Source organism: Palaemon carinicauda, chromosome 38 (genome assembly GCF_036898095.1).
Source record: "Palaemon carinicauda isolate YSFRI2023 chromosome 38, ASM3689809v2, whole genome shotgun sequence".
NCBI lineage: Eukaryota > Metazoa > Arthropoda > Malacostraca > Decapoda > Palaemonidae > Palaemon > Palaemon carinicauda.
Genome location: NC_090762.1, coordinates 67,579,762 through 67,598,130, shown reverse-complemented (window position 1 = coordinate 67,598,130; position 18,369 = coordinate 67,579,762). Strand labels below are relative to the sequence as shown.

At 42.5% G+C, this 18,369-nt stretch overlaps 1 protein-coding gene across 1 annotated transcript in view; it reads right to left on the bottom strand.

Annotated features, from left to right (window-relative positions):
* Window positions 1-9,141: 9,141 nt before the first annotated feature.
* Window positions 9,142-18,369, bottom strand: part of LOC137630699 (pinin-like) — a 42,391-nt gene continuing 33,163 nt past the window's right edge. Inside the window, exons 6-9 of the mRNA XM_068362330.1 lie at window positions 14,093-14,248; window positions 13,520-13,658; window positions 13,012-13,221; window positions 9,142-11,388 (exon numbers count right to left, since the gene is read on the bottom strand). Coding sequence (XP_068218431.1) covers window positions 9,569-11,388; window positions 13,012-13,221; window positions 13,520-13,658; window positions 14,093-14,248 — 2,325 coding nt within the window. The 3' untranslated portion in view covers window positions 9,142-9,568. The remainder of the gene's footprint in view (window positions 11,389-13,011; window positions 13,222-13,519; window positions 13,659-14,092; window positions 14,249-18,369) is intronic.

The window sequence follows — 18,369 nt, the reverse complement described above, 5'->3', positions numbered from 1 at the left end:
CCGGCAGAGGAACGACTGGAGGAGGCAAGAATTGCGAGCTAGCCGTTGGCCCTGGCTCTGGCACTCTTCAGACCCCGAGACCAGGGCAGAGCCGCACTGGACTTAGGGGCTTTCCGAACGTCGAACACTTCGTCCAAGACTGTGTCCTTCCCTTCTCGGGGGGCGGTCACGGGGTCCATGAACCCGTTGAGTTGCCTCATCAGGCTCAGGACCTGCCAGAAGGCATGTTCAGACTCCTGCTGATCTCCTCCTTGCGGGCTGGCCGCTAAGTCTCCTGTCCCCGGAATCTCTTCCTGGGGTGAAGCGTGGACGTTCCCCCAGGGAGCCGCGGGTTCCTGGCGAATCCTCGAAGAAGATTTTGGGATGGTCTTGGAGTCCTTGGGTTCCCTCCTGGGAGGGATACAGGATCCCAACAAAGAGGTTCGAAGAGCCCCTTCTGCACGAGAAGATTCTCCTCCATGAAGAGACTGCATGTGCGCAGGCGATAAGTCACGCGGGCGATCCGGAGATCGCCGATGTTCAGGTGATCGCTGACGAGCAGGCGATTGTTGAATCGTCTGTGAACGCTGGCGAGCTGGTGATCGCTGGCTAGCAAGAGGGTGACGCGTGAAATCCTGTGAAGGAACAGTAGGCGCGGCGCGTTCACAACAGGAACAGGAAGAGCGTAGGCGCGTGGGCGAACATGTGCTTTAGAAACGCGCTGGAGAACGCGGGCGATGCTGTGCAGGAACAAGCTGGGATCGCGAGAGCGCTCAGGAGACTGATGGCGCGCAGGACGCCCAACAGGGACTGCAGGATATTCAGAGACCACAGGGGAGCGCTGGCGAGCAAGAGGGCGATGATCCTCAAAAGAGCGCTGACGAGCAGGAGATTGATTGATTGATTGAAAGTTTTCTGGCATCCTAACATCTAAGGTCATTGACGCCGATACCATTTACTGTATATGAAAATTAAAAGAGAATTCGATTAAAACCATGAAAATTAAGAAGTCATTACAATAGTTAAATAGTTTTCAGAAGACCTGCTTCTGAAATAAATCTAAAAATTCCGCTCGCATAGTAAGACACATCATGTCCAAGAATCTTGGCAAGGATAAACCTGCCATCCTCACCTCGAGCCTCAAACAGATATCTATTTCTTAAGTTAGTAAAATTAGGGCATTCGGTCAACAAATGCCTCACTGTTAAAGGTACTAAACAGTCCTCGCAATACGGTTGGTGTTGGCCCTTTAGCAGAAACTCGTGTCAACCGTGCGTGACCAATACGGAGACGACAAAGAGTCGTCTCCCATTTTCGGGGTATCACGTTATACCTCCAAGGTGATATGATATTTGTTACTTCCCTCATTTTATTGCCATCTTGACTATCCCAGTGCTGTTGCCATTTATCACAAACCAATTTCTTGATGTAAGGTAGGAAATCGTTACACGGAATGGGATACCTCCTTGGTAGCAACTCGGATGCCGCATTCTTCGCCAGTAAATCTGCCTTCTCATTCCCAGACACACCTACATGTGCTGGAACCCAACAAAATCAAACTGTTGTACCTTTCCGTCCAATAATAAAAAGCCATTCTAAAATCTTTAAAACTAGAGGGTTACTAGAATTAAAAACTTCTAAAGCTTGAAGAACACTCCTTGCATCACTAAAAAATGTAAAATTACCCTCCTTTTCCAAAGCTATTTTCTCAATAGCGGTTAATATGCCATACAGTTCGGCTGTAAATATGGAAGCTGTTAGAGGAAGTGCACCTCTACAATTAAAATCATTACTATGTACTCCAAATCCAACGCCAGCATCAGATTTGGAGCCATCAGTATATATAAAAGTCGATCCACTATGTTCTTCAACATGTTCGATAAAAAGAGACCTGGATTCTAAGTCAGTCATATTCTTCTTAACTCCAATAAAGTATCTACAAAAAGATATGTCAGGTAATTTCCATGGAGGCGTTGATGATACCTTGAATGGAAGCACCTTATTTCTAATTATATCCAGATTGTTTAATAATTGTTTAACCCGAAACCCAAAAGGTTGAGGAGATTTTGGGTGCAACTCAAAGTAGGTTGAGTGCCTTACGAGGTTTGCAGTCTGAAAGGCTGAAGAATTAGGGAGTCTTTGCAATCTAAACCAATACCGAATAATAGAGGACATTCGGTAAATGTCTAGAGGCAACTCCCCAGCATCAACAAGGAGACTTGTGATAGGGGAGGTTCTAAAGGCTCCTGTGGACAATCTAATGCTAGCATGATGTATTGAATCTAGTACTTTTAACCGGCTTGGGGTTGCTGAGGAGTATATTTCGCATACATAACTAATTTTGGAAAATATCAAGGCCTTGTATAAATTTAAACTTGTATTGCGGTCTGCCCCCCATGATGTATGGGACAATACTCTTAAAAGATTCATAGCTTCAACACATTTAGCTTTTAATGCTTTTAAGTGAGAAACCCATGTAAGCCTACAATCAAATATCAACCCTAAAAATTTAGCTTCACTTGCACATGGGATCCGTTGACCTTTGATGTATATATCCGGGTCTGGACAATTGTAGTTTTACTTGTCGAGAACTTAAATCCATTCATATCGGCCCAATGGATAATTTTATCAATAGAGAGTTGGATTTTTCTCTCAACCATTGCCATTCTGGCCCCAGCAAATGATATGGAGAGATCATCCACAAATAATGTTGCGAGAACATCCCGGGGAATGACTGAGGATATCCCATTAATTGCTAGTGCAAAAAGGGTTACACTCAGCACACTCCCCTGAGGAACTCCTCCTTCCTGGCATTTACTCTGTGATAGAGCTTCCCCAACTCTCACTTGGAAAACTCTATGTGAAAGAAATGACTGGATGAATAGTGGTAGCTCTCCTCTCAATCCGCACTCATGGATTCTTTTAAGTATACCGTATCTCCATGTGGTATCATATGCCTTTTCAAGATCAATAAAGACTGTCACATGGTGCTGTTTGGAAGCAAAGGCTTCACAAATGGAGGACTCAAGTTGTATCAGCACATCAGTCGTTGAGTGCATTTTCCTGAATCCACATTGAATGGGTGATAAAATATTCTTCTTTTCAAGGTACCAAATCAGTCTTGCATTGACCATCTTCTCCATGATTTTACATAAACAAGATGTCAATGCAATAGGTCGGTAGTTTGCTGCTAAAAACTTGTCCTTACCGGGTTTTAAAAAGGCTAAAATTATGGCTAGTTCCCAAACACTTGGATAACTATGATCATGCCATATTCTATTAAAAATGCTTAAAATAAATAACTTTGTATTAAAAGGTACATGTTTAATCATTGCATATGGAATTCCATTGGGTCCAGGGGCTGTATCCTTACATGTAGCAAGAGCAGAATCAAATTCTCTTTCAGTAAAAGGAGAATTGTATGACTCTTGCTTTCTTGTTGCGAAGTTTAAAACTTTCTTTTCTTCAATGCTCCTATACTGGTGACCAGGAGCTGCTTCACACTTGCACGATACATTTGAAAAATGGTCAGCCAAGGCATTGCTAACTTCGGTTGCTCCAGTCACATACTGGCCATTTATCTTTAACACTGGTGGTGGGTTTGGGGTGAATTTGCCTGCTATCTTTTTGACTTTCCTCCACACAGATGATGTTGGTGTTCTACTGTTAATGGAGGAAACAAATGACATCCAAGACTGGCGCCTAGCTTCTTTCATGGCACGGCGGAACTGTGCTCTACATTTCTTGCAATGACTAAATTCTCCTCAGTACGGCGCATGCGCAATCGAGTTAAAGACTTTCTTGTGGCTCTGTGCAGGGCAGTTAGTTCTGATGACCACCAGGGGACTGGTCGTCGTCTGAATATCCCTGTTGTTTTGGGAATGGAATTCACTCCTGCTGTGTGAAGAGTTCCATTAAGTAAGTCTATGGCATCATCTACACTTTCAAACTGTTCTGCATTTCCTTCAATTTCACTTAACTCCCGAAATCTATTCCAGTCCGCCTTATTAAGATTCCATCGAGGCGATCTTTGTAAAGGTGGACCATTGTTGGTGTTTATAATGATTGGTGCATGATCACTAGTATGCCAATCATCTTATGTTCTCCAATTAAAATCGAGAAGACAGTTAGAGCTTGCAACTGATAGGTCAATGCAGGACAAGGTACCTGTCTGTACATGAAAATGTGTGGGGTCTCCTGTATTAAGGAGCCCGACATCTTCATTCTCCAAAATTGATGATATAATATTACCTCTTGCGTTTGCCAAAACATCACCCCATAAAGGATGTCTACTATTAAGATCTCCTAGAAAGAGAAAAGGTTGCAGGAGTTGTTTAATCACCTCTACTATATTATCATACGAGATGTTATCATTTGGAGGCAAAGAGAACAGATTGTGTATTTTCTCCCTATACCTATCTGTACAACCACTGCCGGCAGAGGGGTACAGATGGACAAAGATATATGGGGAACATCTCGACGAACGTATATAAGACTTCCCCCATGGCTCCCTGCTCGTTGATCATATGGTGTTCTATAGCTAACATACTCTCGAGGACAAGGAGTATTAGCATCGAGCTTGCTTTCTTGTAGACATACAGTTATAGGGGAGTGCTCACGTATGAGGAGCTTGAGTTCTTCATATTTCGCCCTTAAACCCTGGCAATTCCATTGCAGAATGGAGGAAAAAACTATGATTTATTTTTTGGAAGACACCTTAGATGAAGTCTTCCCATTGGCAATATTTGATCTAACAATATTTCCCGGAGGTAACTCTAGAGAGGATCTTGATATAGTGGGTTTTGTGTTCTTCTTTTTCTTTGTGACCTTTTGATCTAATTGTTGAGGAGGATGGTGGACCTCAACTTGAATTTCTGATTGGTTCAATTTGCCTTCTAGTTGATCAGAAAAGGGATTTTGACGAAGGCCTTTGTAAAAAGCTGACAAAACAAACTATGGTACTTAACATTGGAATGTGTGAAGATGGAGCTTCAGACATGACAAAATAAATCCACGAATAATAAAAAAGGTCGAGAGCACCACAAAAAAATTCCACACTAAGAAGTCCAAAAAGAAGGATGTTGTTCAGATGGCGCTGGTGGTTGGCTAGGGCCTTTGTATCGGCCCATCCCTTTGACGAAGGAATTAACTAAATGGAAGACAACCTGTGAATAGTGGATTTCACGCGCCTTTGCTTTATACACGACACCCAAAAGGTGCTCGCGCGAGGGTTGTAACCTCAGCATTCCATGCTTTTATCTTTCTCTGGTATAATTGGAAGGTTTTATCAGAAAAGGTATATAAGAAGGACTCTTTCACCGGGCGCCACAGGTCTCTCCCCAGAAACATCAGCAGACAAGATATCATATTTATTTGAAGTTGTGACTTTCATGTTTCTTATGGTAGGAGGCGAGAGAAATGGAGGTCTCTCTCTTTTTCGATTAAAAGGTTGTGATCTGTCAGGTTTTTGCACCTTCCCCACTACAGGTTCACCAGGTAAATTAGTTTCAAGTGGAACCTCCATCAGATCAGGCAAGGACACGGCCTGAGAGAGGTTTGTACTATTGTTTAGAATCTGAGTAGTTGGCTTTTGAATAACTTTCAGATCTTTAAGTATGTTTTGATTTTTCTACAATTTCTGGACATAAATTTTCAATGGGACTTTCAACCTCTTTAACTACTTTCATTTGTTTCTTTATCTTAGAAGTAGAGATATAATTTTCGTCTGTGTGGTTTGGCAAGTTTTTCTTCAGAACCATTGAAAAAGGTTGCCCTGGTCTTATTTGCTTTTCAAGAGCTCTTTTACGAGCCTCTTTAAAAGTAACCCTTTCCATGGTCCTAATGGCCTGAATTTCTTTTTCAAAAATAAACTTAATGCAACTTTTAGATGTAGCTCGGTGTGCCTCCCCACAATGTATGCAATTAGGGTTTTCTCTGCATACTCCATGGCTACTTTTTCCACAGTTGGCACAAACGGCTGGCTTATTATTTACTTTTTCTTTGCATTTCTGGCTTAAATGGCCATACATCTGGCAATGATAACATCGCAATGGTGAAGGGATATAAGGTTTCACCTTCAACGATAGCCAACCAGCCTTAATAACATTTGGCAATCTACATTGATCAAATGTTGTAATCAAAGTAGCAAGAGGAATACGTTGTTCTCCAACTCTCTTTCTCATTCTGATTACTTTAACTACTCCTTGACTTTGCAGTTCATCCCCAATTTCTTTTTCCTCTATATCTAGCAATTCTGGAGCATATATCACACCTCTACTCTGGTTGAAAGTAGGGTGCGAAATGCATTTTACACAATGACCATCCAATGTTGTCAGTGTTTTTAGCCTTTCACTGTGTAATGGGGATAGTGTCTCTATCAAGAGACTTCCATTTCCTTGGGGTAAAATTTTTGGCTGCCCTCCACATAAATTGACTATTTCTCTGTTAGCTTTGAAAACATTTAAACGCTCTTTTCTTCCGTTTTCAAATTCCAAGATAAAAAATTTTTCATAATTCACTACTTCATAGTGACCAGGTAATACTTCTATTTTTCTGTATCTTTGGGTATTGTCATCATTTTTCACACTCACTCTCTTCTTCTCTAGTGTTTTCTTATCATTAATTCCATAACGAATATAAGGTTCCAACGTTACTATGTTAGAACCCGAGTTGGACTGTCTGTGCCGAAGTCCACGTTTGTATTTTCCAGGTCATCAACAGAGGGGTGGGTTTTTTGGTAATGAGCAAGCCGGGTTATCCACCTCTTATCGGAGGATGTCAGTCCTCCTATCCCAAGTGGCCCAACACGAGAAGAGGCTTCAGCGGGGACCAGTCCTCTATTAGAGAGGATCTGCCTCTCTTTAGGTGGGCGTACACTGGTTAGTGGGGGTAGTTAGCCCCTCCCACCATTGACTCCAATGCCTCGCGTCACCCATTACCCGCAAATATGGGCGACTTAAAACCGTATCACTGGAGCCCGACTCTTAACAGACTTGGTCTGCACCCAATGGGGTCTGCCAGAGGGTGATGGCGTCTAAATTGGCACAGGTTGAGATGGAATGCCGTCCATCCACATTGTGCCAAATCCAAAGTATAATCGAACATGCCAAAGTCGTCAAAAATATCAGCCCAAAATGAAGAGATGGGAGAAAAAAGAAATAACCAAAAGTAAAAGAGAAAGTGCTGACTGATTTAGTTGGATCAACAGCTGGGCACAGAGGTCCAGAGGGAAGTAGTTCCCACTGTTCATTAGACCCCAGCTGCTGATCCCTAAGCCCCCCATCCTCATCAAGGCTTCAGCATCTGAGGGGTGACGAGCATGAGAGCGCCTGTGCGCTAACACTGCAGAAGGGCGAGCAGGGGAACGCTGGCGCGCTGAGCGCTCTTCAGGAACAACAGGTTGAAGGATGTCCTCAGGAGAGCGCTGGCGAGAAGGAGGATGAACATCAGGAGAGCGCCGGCGAACAGGTGAGCATTGACGAGTAGGAGAGCGCTGACGAGCAGGAGAGCGCCTGTGCGCTAACACTGCACGTGTAAGGGAAGAATCCCTTTGCCCCGAAGGGACCGTTGCCCGTCGGGTGACGAGATCAGGTTGCTGAACATCTGCCCCAGAAGGTGAAGTTCTAGCAGGAGTAGGAGACCTATCCCCAGAGAGGTCTAATGAAGCTGGAGCTGTAGGCTGTTTACGACGAGGAGTCCCCCCTTCGGAAGAAGAAGATCCAAAAAGGCGCCTCTTAACACCCTTATAAGGAGATGGGAGGCCCTTGTGACGCAGCGGACGGTGAGCCTTACGGCGAAGGCGGCCACGAGGAAGATCATCAGGACCATCAGTCCTCCGAAGGGGAGTCTCAGTCAAGGCACTTCCCATAGAGGGAAGCTGGACAGCAGAAGAGCCTGTAGGACTCCCTTCCCCCTTCGAAGGATGTACGGAAGGGGAAGGAGAGCCGTCAGCACCAACATCCCCAACTGCACCTGCAGAGGATTGCCCTGCCCCGTCGGAGGCCTCTGCCACCACGACGTCGACGATAGACAGAGGGTCTACCTCTGCTATCACCGGCGACTGCTTAACGGCGGCCCCCAACTGGACAAGGTCAATCAGGGCAACCCTGGAGGGCAAGCCCTTAAGCCCCAGGGAAGCCCAAATCTGTAAAAGATCATCATTAGACAGTGATTCATCAATAACCTCCCCCGGAGGAGGAGGGGGAACCACCCCGCTATGGGAGGCGACGCCCTCTCCCCCCACCCAAGGTCGGGAAACAGAACTAGGGCCTGCGCTACCACTCGGCCGACTCTCCTTAGGAGCCGAATGAGGGGGAGCTTTGGAGGAGGTTTTGGCGGCGAAAGAAGCGTCCCGAGAACCTTCCTCCTTCAAGGCAACCCCAGAAGGAGAACGGTCTCTCTTGGACTTCTTCTTACGTCGGCGGCCAAACCTCTCCCACTGGGAGGCAGACCACTCCCTGCACTCACTACACATATTTTCCTGATCACACCGTCGGCCTCGACACTGCGGGCAAAGGGTGTGAGGATCCGTATCCGTGGCCGACATAAAGGTACCACAAGGGCGGCCGGCAATTCCAGGGCACGTACGCATAGCAATAATAAAGGTGGTCAACTTCTAACACACACATGCTGTAGAGAAAAAGCAGAAAAAAGATTAAAGGCTGTCAACGATGACGATGGACAGACACGTCTGTTCATCGCCGGAGCCAAAAGTGAAGTGGAGCAAATCACCGGTGTGTGTGTGTGTGTGTGGGGGGGGGGGGGAGCAAGCTAACTAGCGCGGGGGTAATTAACCCTCGTTAAAAACTATTGGCTCGTCATTTCAGCTACGCTAAAAGGTAAACCCAATGTAAATAGCGTGGTTTGTATTTCGGTTACGGAACAAACACAGAGTAGACAGCGTTCAATCATACGATCGTCACAGCGACCAAGAGTAAAGTAAATTCAGAGATGCAGGCTCCAATGTGGGAACAGAGGGGAATCATACAATGTTGCTAGACCCAGAGGGCTTTTTATATTTTGGTTATAGCAAAATAGCAATATAGTAAACCCATATAAATGACTAGAGTTTATATTGGTGTAGGAACAAACCTAATCTATTGACAGGAACATCTGACAATATTTCAGACAACACTCAAAGGATAAAGTAAAACAATTTTTTTTTACTATTTATTACACAAAAATCTGACTTACATGGACTGGAAAAAGAAGTTTAAGCTAATCATCATATAAACAAGTTAATAAAAACGGAAATATATGACAACCATGGCTGAAAATCATTTCAATGTCTTAGCATAAAAATTACCTTTTACAACAATGTATATATTTAATCATAAAACTTCAGGCATGGCTGAGTCTATCATGTCTTCAAATAAAGAAAAATTTAGAATTTTATCTTCAAGGTAACTTTAAATGACAAAAACCAAAAAAAATATTATGGCATAATCTATACAATTAAAGGAAAAAATAAAAATGAATAAAAAGTGGGGAAAATTCATCCTATACATAATATATATACAACTTTCAAACTTATCCTAATTAAACAACCCCCCCTTGGAAAATAGAAAAAACACCTAAAATTACACCCAATCTAACGCCTCTCTTTCCTTTCTCTTCTATTATCTCTACTTATGTCTCTCCTACTCTTATCTCTGCTCTTACTCCTATCCCTCTTTCTCTCTCTACTTTTACTTCGACCAGAATTTCTCGCCTTTTCTCTCTCCTGTCGTTTGGATGCATCTCGTTCTCTCTCCTTGTCCCTAGTTTTGTGGCTTGTTTCTTTTTCTTTACCTTTCTCTGCATCCTTTTCTTTCTTTTTATCTTTACTTGAACTGCTTTTTTTCAACTTGTCCTCATCACTATGTTGCTCAACTTTTACTTTCAAGTTTTTCTTCTTCAAGTCCTTTTGTTTCTTCTGGTCATATTTCTTCTTCTTTTTTGGCTTTCCTTCTCTCTCACTGTCACTACTACTATCCTCTTCACTTCTTGAGCCTCTTCTCTTCTTCATCTGTTTCTTCTTCTTTGGCCCACCAGATTCAGAGTCAGAACTACTGCTTGAGCTTGAATCACTCTCAGAATCTGATGATGAGCCGGAAGAAGAATCAGAGGATGAAGAACTTTCCGAGTCTGAGCTGTCACTTTCACTACTTTCGCTGCTGCTGCTACTACTGTCATCACTTGAACTATCATCTGAAGAACCATGATGCTTATCTTTACCTTTTTTATCCCCCTTCTTTTTCTTTTGTTCCCTGCCACTTACCTTTTTATTTTCCTTCAGAAGTTTATGCTTTGTTGACTTCTTATTATCTGCAGGTATTGCAGACTTTATTGGGTTGCCTTCAGGTAACTGTATATCACCAGGATTAATATCTAGATTAGTTACCGATACTTCTTTTTTCTTAGATTCTACTTCCACAGCCTCTTCTTTGCTCTCCCCAGAGACATCTGCACTCTGTTCCTTTCCAACAACAGCTGTACCCAGAATTTGTGATGGAGTGGTGGTTTCAAATGAATCTTTAGGTGGTAGTGGAGGAGATTTTGGTATGGGAGGAGATGTGAGGACAGGTGGGGGGGAGACTGTTTTAGGAGAGGAAGCAGGTGCAGGATTAGAAGGGGCTGTAGAAGCTGCAACTGCTGGAGAAGGAACAGTCGCTGATACCCTTGGAGGTGATGGAGAATCTGAAGGCATTGGGAAATCTGCAATTGTTGGTGATGGTGGAAGTTCTCCATCTGGCTGTACATCTGTACCATTAGCTGTTTTGTCTTCTTCTACACATTTATTTGATTTATCTGCCTTTTCTTCTTTAATAGTTTTTGATATTGATTCAGACTCCTTTGTACTAAAATCATCATCATCTTTTTCAATCTTAATGTGCACAATTGTAGCCTCAAGGTCTGGTAAATGTGGTTCTTCTAGCTCTGCAGAAGCCTTGGATTTTTCCTTTTCTGCATCTCTGTTACTATCTCTGGATCTGTCCTTCTTTTTATCATTTTCTTTACTGGTGCGATGATCTTTACCCTTATCTCGTTCAGATTCCTTGCCCTTGTCCCTATCCTTTTCTTTGCCCCTGTCTCTATCCTTCCCCCTATCCTTCTCCCTCCCCTTATCCCTATGCCTTCTGTCTTTGTCCCGATCTTTATCTGAACTTCGGTCTTTATCCCTATCTTTACTCTTATCTTTATCTTTGAGCTTACTCTGGTTTTCTTTTTCACTGTCATTCCCACCCACCATCTTTGTCAATCCCTCTACCTTTTCCAATGACTGACCTCCCACAATTTCTACCTTCCTCCCTCCATCCCCACGCCCATCCACCTGAACTACTACACGTTCAGTGTCATTATTATCCTTACCTGACAGGTCTGCCTCATCATACACTAGCTCTCCCTCCTCAGCCTCGTAATCTAACAAATCTGCAACAAAAAATAAATATTACAAGAAAGAACACAATACAGCAACCAATAATGAATGTTGTTGGAAAACTAAAAACATTGAGTACTGTACTTGGTTCTCATGCATTTGGGAAAATATACCCCAAGCTATTAAAGCCCTAAGGAAATCCTTTTCAGGGGACCTCCACTAGTGAAATAAAAGATTTTGCAATCTATGCTAATACTAACTGATGTACAAAAAATGAATGTAAATATGGGTCCTAATTTCAAGACTCTAAACACCATAATAACAAAAACTGTTAGAAAAATTAATAGTTGCTACATAATCTACTTTTTTGAAAGTTTTTTTTTTTTTTTTTCATAAAAAATCAATACCTTACATCATAATAAAAAATTTTTTGACTTCTTTCATTTACAGGTATGCCTTTTCATGTGACCTTTCTTCCTATGTCCATAACAACCATGATCTATTGCCTTTTTTCCAAATTTCTTGGACCTTCCAGCAAGTTTTTGGCCTAACAATCTTAAATTTTGAGTTCTCAGCTCTTTTCTGCTTACAGACAAAACTATCTCGACAGATTCCTTGCTTATAATATGATCTTCTCCCACACTTCAGTCATGAATCTGAACCCTTTGGATTCCAACCAGCCCTAACATTTGAAAATAGATATAAAATGGACTAACTTTTTTTTTTCTTTTTTAGCAAGTTTTATTTAACAAAACTTAGTACACAAACTATTAGTACAGAAATTTTGAAATATATACCTTTCATCCTGTAGCTGAATAAATTTCCTTTCAATTGATAGACAGGTACTCGATTAATAACGATGGGGTTAGGGGGTAACAACCCTGTTGTTAAGCAAAATATTTATCAACAATCTACCCTTACGGTACACATCTTGAGCATACAATTTCCTAATTACATATCAACAGAATAGCAAGTAGGCTAAACCTGAAAAAATCTTATATTATTCAAATCATATCTCATGTGTTTACTATGTATGTTTCCTTGAAAAAGAAATAATTGAATATATGAGATAGCTGTTAGTATACAGTATATGCTGCACCAGTACAAAATATATACATGTATATATAAGTATGTATCTGTATATGTATGTGTGTGTGTGTGTATATATATATATATATATATATATTACTCTTTGCCATTTCATTTGTTTGAGCCTTAACAGCATACTGAACTTCTCTAGTCACACAAAGAGAGAGAGAGAGAGAGAGAGAGAGAGAGAGAGGAGAGAGAGAGAGAGAGGAGATTGATTGATTGTGTCTATGTCTATTTCAGTAAAATAAGGCATGCTACAGATGACAGCATAGGAAAAATTAATAGAAAGATCAAATATCCGTTGCAAACCTATCCAATGTGTATCTTTTCATGCTGTTTAAAAAGTTCAACAAAAATATCTAAGAATGTATTAAAAAAGCAACAGTTCAGCATCTAAATGGAGGGAATAACCCTGGAAATTCATATTAAAAGAAAGGATTACTATGAATTCCTTAGCATGTACTCCACTTTAGCTAAAAGGCAATTGGAAATAAATCAAAATGAAACCAAACTAGTTTCCCCTAGAGTTCATAAAAACAAACTATTAGAGGGCAAATTATATACAGTAATAACTACAATCTTACCTGCACAGTTATCAATAGAATCATTGGTACCCCCCTCCCCATGCCTCATGACCTCAGAGCGGACCCCCCTGCTCACGAAAGAGTCCTCCTCCTCCTCCCCCCCCTCTTCCGCAGCATCCCTGCCCTCTTCGCCCTGGTCATCATCTGCTCGAGATCCAAGAATATCTTCCAAGTCTTCTTTCAAGCGCTGGCGATCTTGCTCTAGTTCCCCTATAAGAAAAATCAGTTGACCACTTGACATATTGAACTTATATGGGTGACAATCTTGTTCCAACACATTTCTGGATTTGAAAACACTTTTGCTATTTGAAAATGATAAAATAAAAAGTTAATCACTATAAAACTTGCTATATACTGTATTTATAAATTGAATAATTTTGGCAAATGCAAAAACTTTTAAATAATTTGCATGATGAAAAAAAGGGAAGAGACATATTGACATTCATTGTGATTGTTGTGATTTACAGATAAGCAAATGAGTCAAAATAAAAACCCATACTGAACTTACTTGAGATAATATCATGTGTGGCTCGCACAAGGCTAGTGGTCCTAGATGTGGGTACGCGAGGAATCCAAAATATTCGGGGAGAGGATTTTGTTCTTATAAACTTTGTCAACTTCATCATGTGGGCCTCCCAAGCCTCATGCTAACAAAAAAAATTTACACATCAATATTCAAAATAGTTTAACTAAGAATTGTAAAAATAATATATTTCACAAGAAAGCAAGTCATGATATCACATAAAAATACAAACGTAGACAATTTACTTTTATTTGGTGGTTCTTTTCTATATGCATCTTGCAAGATTGGATTGGATTTACACATAGGGGATTTATAGCCCAGCACTGAGGGGTCGTTAGGCCTTTCAGCACTTGAATGCAACTGGGAGGAAAGATGTTAGACAGTAATACGAAAGAATAGGAACAAGAACAGAGATAAAGTAGAATTATACAAAGCAAGGGCACCTAGGAACCAAAGGAACACTGCCAGCCCCTTGAGTAATGACTACAGGGCACTGCATGAAGTGCACTGATGTCACTAGCCCTTTCACGGACCTTTCAAGATTGTTTTACAACTCACCTCTTTAACACGTTCCATCTTATAAGTTAGACGTCTTATCTGAGCTTGCCTGGCTTTTCTCTGATTAAAGAGTTCCAATCGTTCTCGCCTCAGTTCTTCCTTTTCAGCGCGACCTTTCTCTTCAAGCTTACGATCTATAGCAGCACGCTGCTCCTCCTATAACAAGTTTCAACACACATGATTACCTGTTGGTGTACCTGATCTAAGGTAACACCTTGGAAAAAAGGTGAAAAATTTTGATAATCTTTCCAAAATAGCTTCTTCCTTTTTTCATTTGCAACTGGGAAGGAACTGAAAGGATAAATCTAAATTTTTCACCACATTTCCTTCAATAAAGTACATATGCTAAAATATCTTTGGAGAACATGATATTCTGTGGAATCATCTTATAAAGACCTTTAATCAGCTGGTTCATAAGCGATACACTAGTGATAAACAGACTTACTGCCAGTCAAGTCTGGACCTTAAAATAAAAAATCCCCAATAAGAAAAAAAAATTAAAACATGTAGGCAAAAGGCAAATAAAGTCAAAATTAACCAAACCATGTAAACAACTTATCCCTCAGACTACACTTCATGTTACTGAACCTTCTGGATAGCTGAGCAGAGGAGTAGTACCGTACCAGTTAGTCCAGTCTTACATACATACATATACCAAGGCACTTTCCCCAATTTTGGGGGGTCGCCGACATCAAACAAATGAAACAGAAAAGGGGACCTCTCCTCTCTACGTTCCTCCCAGCCTGTCAAGGGACTCAACCGAGTTCGACTGGTACTGCTAGGGGTGCCACAGCCCACCCTCCCACATTATCCACCACAGATGAAGCTTCATAATGCTGAATCCCCTACTGCTGCTGCCTCCGCGGTCTTCCAAGGCACCGGAGGAAGCAGCAAAGCCTACCGGAACTGCGTCACAATCACTTGCCATTCATTCCTATTTCTAGCACGCTCTCTTGCCTCTCTCACATCTATCCTCCTATCACCCAGAGCTTCCTTCACTCCATCCATCCACCCAAACCTTGGCCTTCCTCTTGTACTTCTCCCATCAACTTTTCCATTCATCACCTTCTTTAGCAGACAGCCATTTTCCATTCTCTCAACATGGCCAAACCACCTCAACACATTTAAATCCACTCTAGCTATTAACTCATTCCTTACACCCGTTCTCACCCTCACTACTTCATTCCTAACCCCATCTACTCGAGATACACCAGCCATACTCCTAAGACATTTCATCTCAAACACATTCAATTTCTGTCTCTCCGTCACTTTCATTCCCCACAACTCCAATCCATACATCACAGTTGGTACAATCACTTTCTCATACAGAACTCTCTTTACATTCATGCCCAACCCTCTATTTTTTACTTCTCCCTTAACTGCCCCCAACACTTTGCACCCTTCATTCACTCTCTGACGTACATCTGCTTCCACTCCACCATTTGATGCAACAACAGACCCCAAGTACTTAAACTGATCCACCTCCTCAAGTAACTCTCCATTCAACATGACATTCAACCTTGCACCACCCTCCATTCTCGTACATCTCATAACCTTACTCTTACCCACATTAACTCTCAACTTCCTTCTCTCACACACCTCTTACATCCAACAAATATTTGCTTGTCTATGCACAATTAAGATTTCTTGTACTTAATCCTATGTATGCCAAATGATATTTAGAGTAAGTCAGTTGATAAACATTTGACAAGCATAGAACTGCCAACTGCTCTTAATCCTTGGAAAAATAACAGATTTCTTTCACTTTACATTCATAGCACAGAGTACCTAAGTATCTGATATAAAGTGGGCGCCGAAAGTGTTTTCGGGATAAATTTTTTCACCGTTTTAAGGAATCCTCTATATCCGTCACGGAACATTCCTAAGAAAAAAATGATTAATTGGCACCTTTTCCTTGTTTCCACTGCGGTCTAGATCGAGGAAACAATAACAGATTAGTAGCTTATTATCAGCCGTGGTAGAAGTCAGTTTGTGCTGCATATGCTCCTGTCAGGACTGGTTTTTCTCAAAGTGTCCCCCCCCCTGTTCCTTTATTTGTAATGGTGGGTGTGTACTGTATACTTCAAGGGATAATCGTATGAGGGTCATTCAATGCTTTGAATTAGGTTTAAGTACCGCTGAAATCGTTCGTCAGACGGATGTAAAGGATCGAACCGTCCAGAACATTGTCGCGAGATACAAGGTTTCAGGAAGGAAAGAGGTACCCCTCCCTGCCATGAAGTGTGGGAGGCCCCCCTTGTTATCTGAACGATCTATTTCGCTTATGAGACATGAAGTAGAGCTTAATCCTTCGTTCAGTGCTCGTCAATTCAGGGAAAAACATCCTGAAATTTTAGGAAAGTGTAAAGTACGTACTTTACAGACGTACTTGTCTGTGAAGATACAAATTCGTAGATAATTTGTATTTTTCCCAACTATACAAACCTTAGCTATTTAATAGGGGTTATTACTTTCGACGTAGCTAAAATGACGAGCCATTAGAATTTTAACGAGGGTTTAGTACCCCACCGCTAGTTAGCGGGGGGTAGGGAGGGTAGCTTGCTACCCCCCCCCCCCCCACACACCTGTGCTTGAGCTCACTTTGCTTAGAGGTAGGACTTCAAGGAGGATAGGGCTGGCGGGCAAGTTTGATTAAATAGCTAAGGTTTGTAAAGTTAGGAGAAATACAAATTATCTACGAATTTGTCATTTGTTCCGTAACTGACATACAAACCACACTATTTAATAGGGGTGACTCACCCATTAGGAAGGGTGGAAAGTCCCAGCCAGTACTGGCTTTTGGCTTTGCCCAGGGACTCGGTATCTGAGTGTGTCAGCACTCAACAATAGAGTCCCTGCACCTCGCTAGAACCTTGCTACGCAAGGACTGCGGCCTACGTAAGCTGTGTGTGAAGGTATAAAGTGTGGCTCGTCCTAGGAAGTTGACCTGTAGTCCTTTAGATGGAAACTTTAGGCTAGGACTCTCCCAATCCCACCTCGTCAGGGTATGGGTACGTGACAGTATTAGGAACACAAGGAAACATGGTTTACCTGCAGTGGTTTGAGGTCAGCTGTGCAGAGAACCCAGGATGCTGCTTTCCCCAAGAGAGGGGAGGATGAAGAAAAGAATAAGGGACAGACATACCTTTTCATTCATGCAGACTAAGACTGGGTAACATTGCCCTCAACCTTCTGCTACTTGTCCATTAAGGAGCCTGAGGTTTTAAACCAGCTGTTGTACAGCCACCATAGGGCCAATAGATAACGTATCGAGCCTCCTGTGGGTCACGTCTTGCAGGTAGTGGGCTGTGAAGGTCGTCTGACGCTTCCACACCCCAGCTTGGAGCACCTGCGTCACTGAGAAATTTTTCTTGAAGGCCAGGGACGTAGCTACGCCCCTGACATCATGTGCTCTAGGGCGACATGATGGAGGAGGGTCTGGATTCAGGGACAGATGAATCACCCTACGAATCCATGCCGAGATGGTGTTCTTGGTGACCCCCTCTTAGTACTCCCAGTGCTCACAAACAATGCCTGCACCTGGGGACGGACTGCAGCCGTTCTTTAGAGATATAGCCTCAGACTCCTTACTGGGCACAATAGGAGATGGTCTGGGTCATCTGTTACAGAACGAAGACTCGAAATCTGGAGGGAGTCGAACCGAGGGTCCGGCACCCCCGGATTCTTGAGTCTTAGCAATAAACTCAGGGACGAATTTGAACGTTACCTCCCCCCATCCCCTTGAATGGGCGATGTCATATGAGAGACCATGAAGTTTACCGACTCGCTTGGCCGAGGCCAAAGCTAGTAGGAACACCGTCTTCCAAATTAGGTGGCGATCTGAAGCCTGGCGTAATGGTTCATAGGGAGGTCTCTTAAGAGACCTGAGAACTCGAACCACGATTCCATGGAGGAGGTTTCACTTCCGACTGAGGGCAGGTAAGATTATAACTTCGTATGAGTAGGGAAAGTTCCAGCGAGGAAGAAATGTCCAATCCTTTGAGCCTGAAGGCTAGACTTAAGGCTGAGCGATAACCTTTCACCGCCGAGACTGAAAGGCGCATTTCTTCCCGCAAATACACAAAGAACTCCGCTATTGTTGGAATAGTGGCATTGAGTGGACAGATACCCCTTCCACGACACCAACCACAGAAGACTTTCCACTTTGCCTGGTAGACAGTTGCGGATGACTTTCGTAGATGTCCAGACATCCTAACCGCAACTTGTTGCAAAAATCCTCTCTCAGCAGGGAGATGTTGGATAGTCTCCAGGCGTGA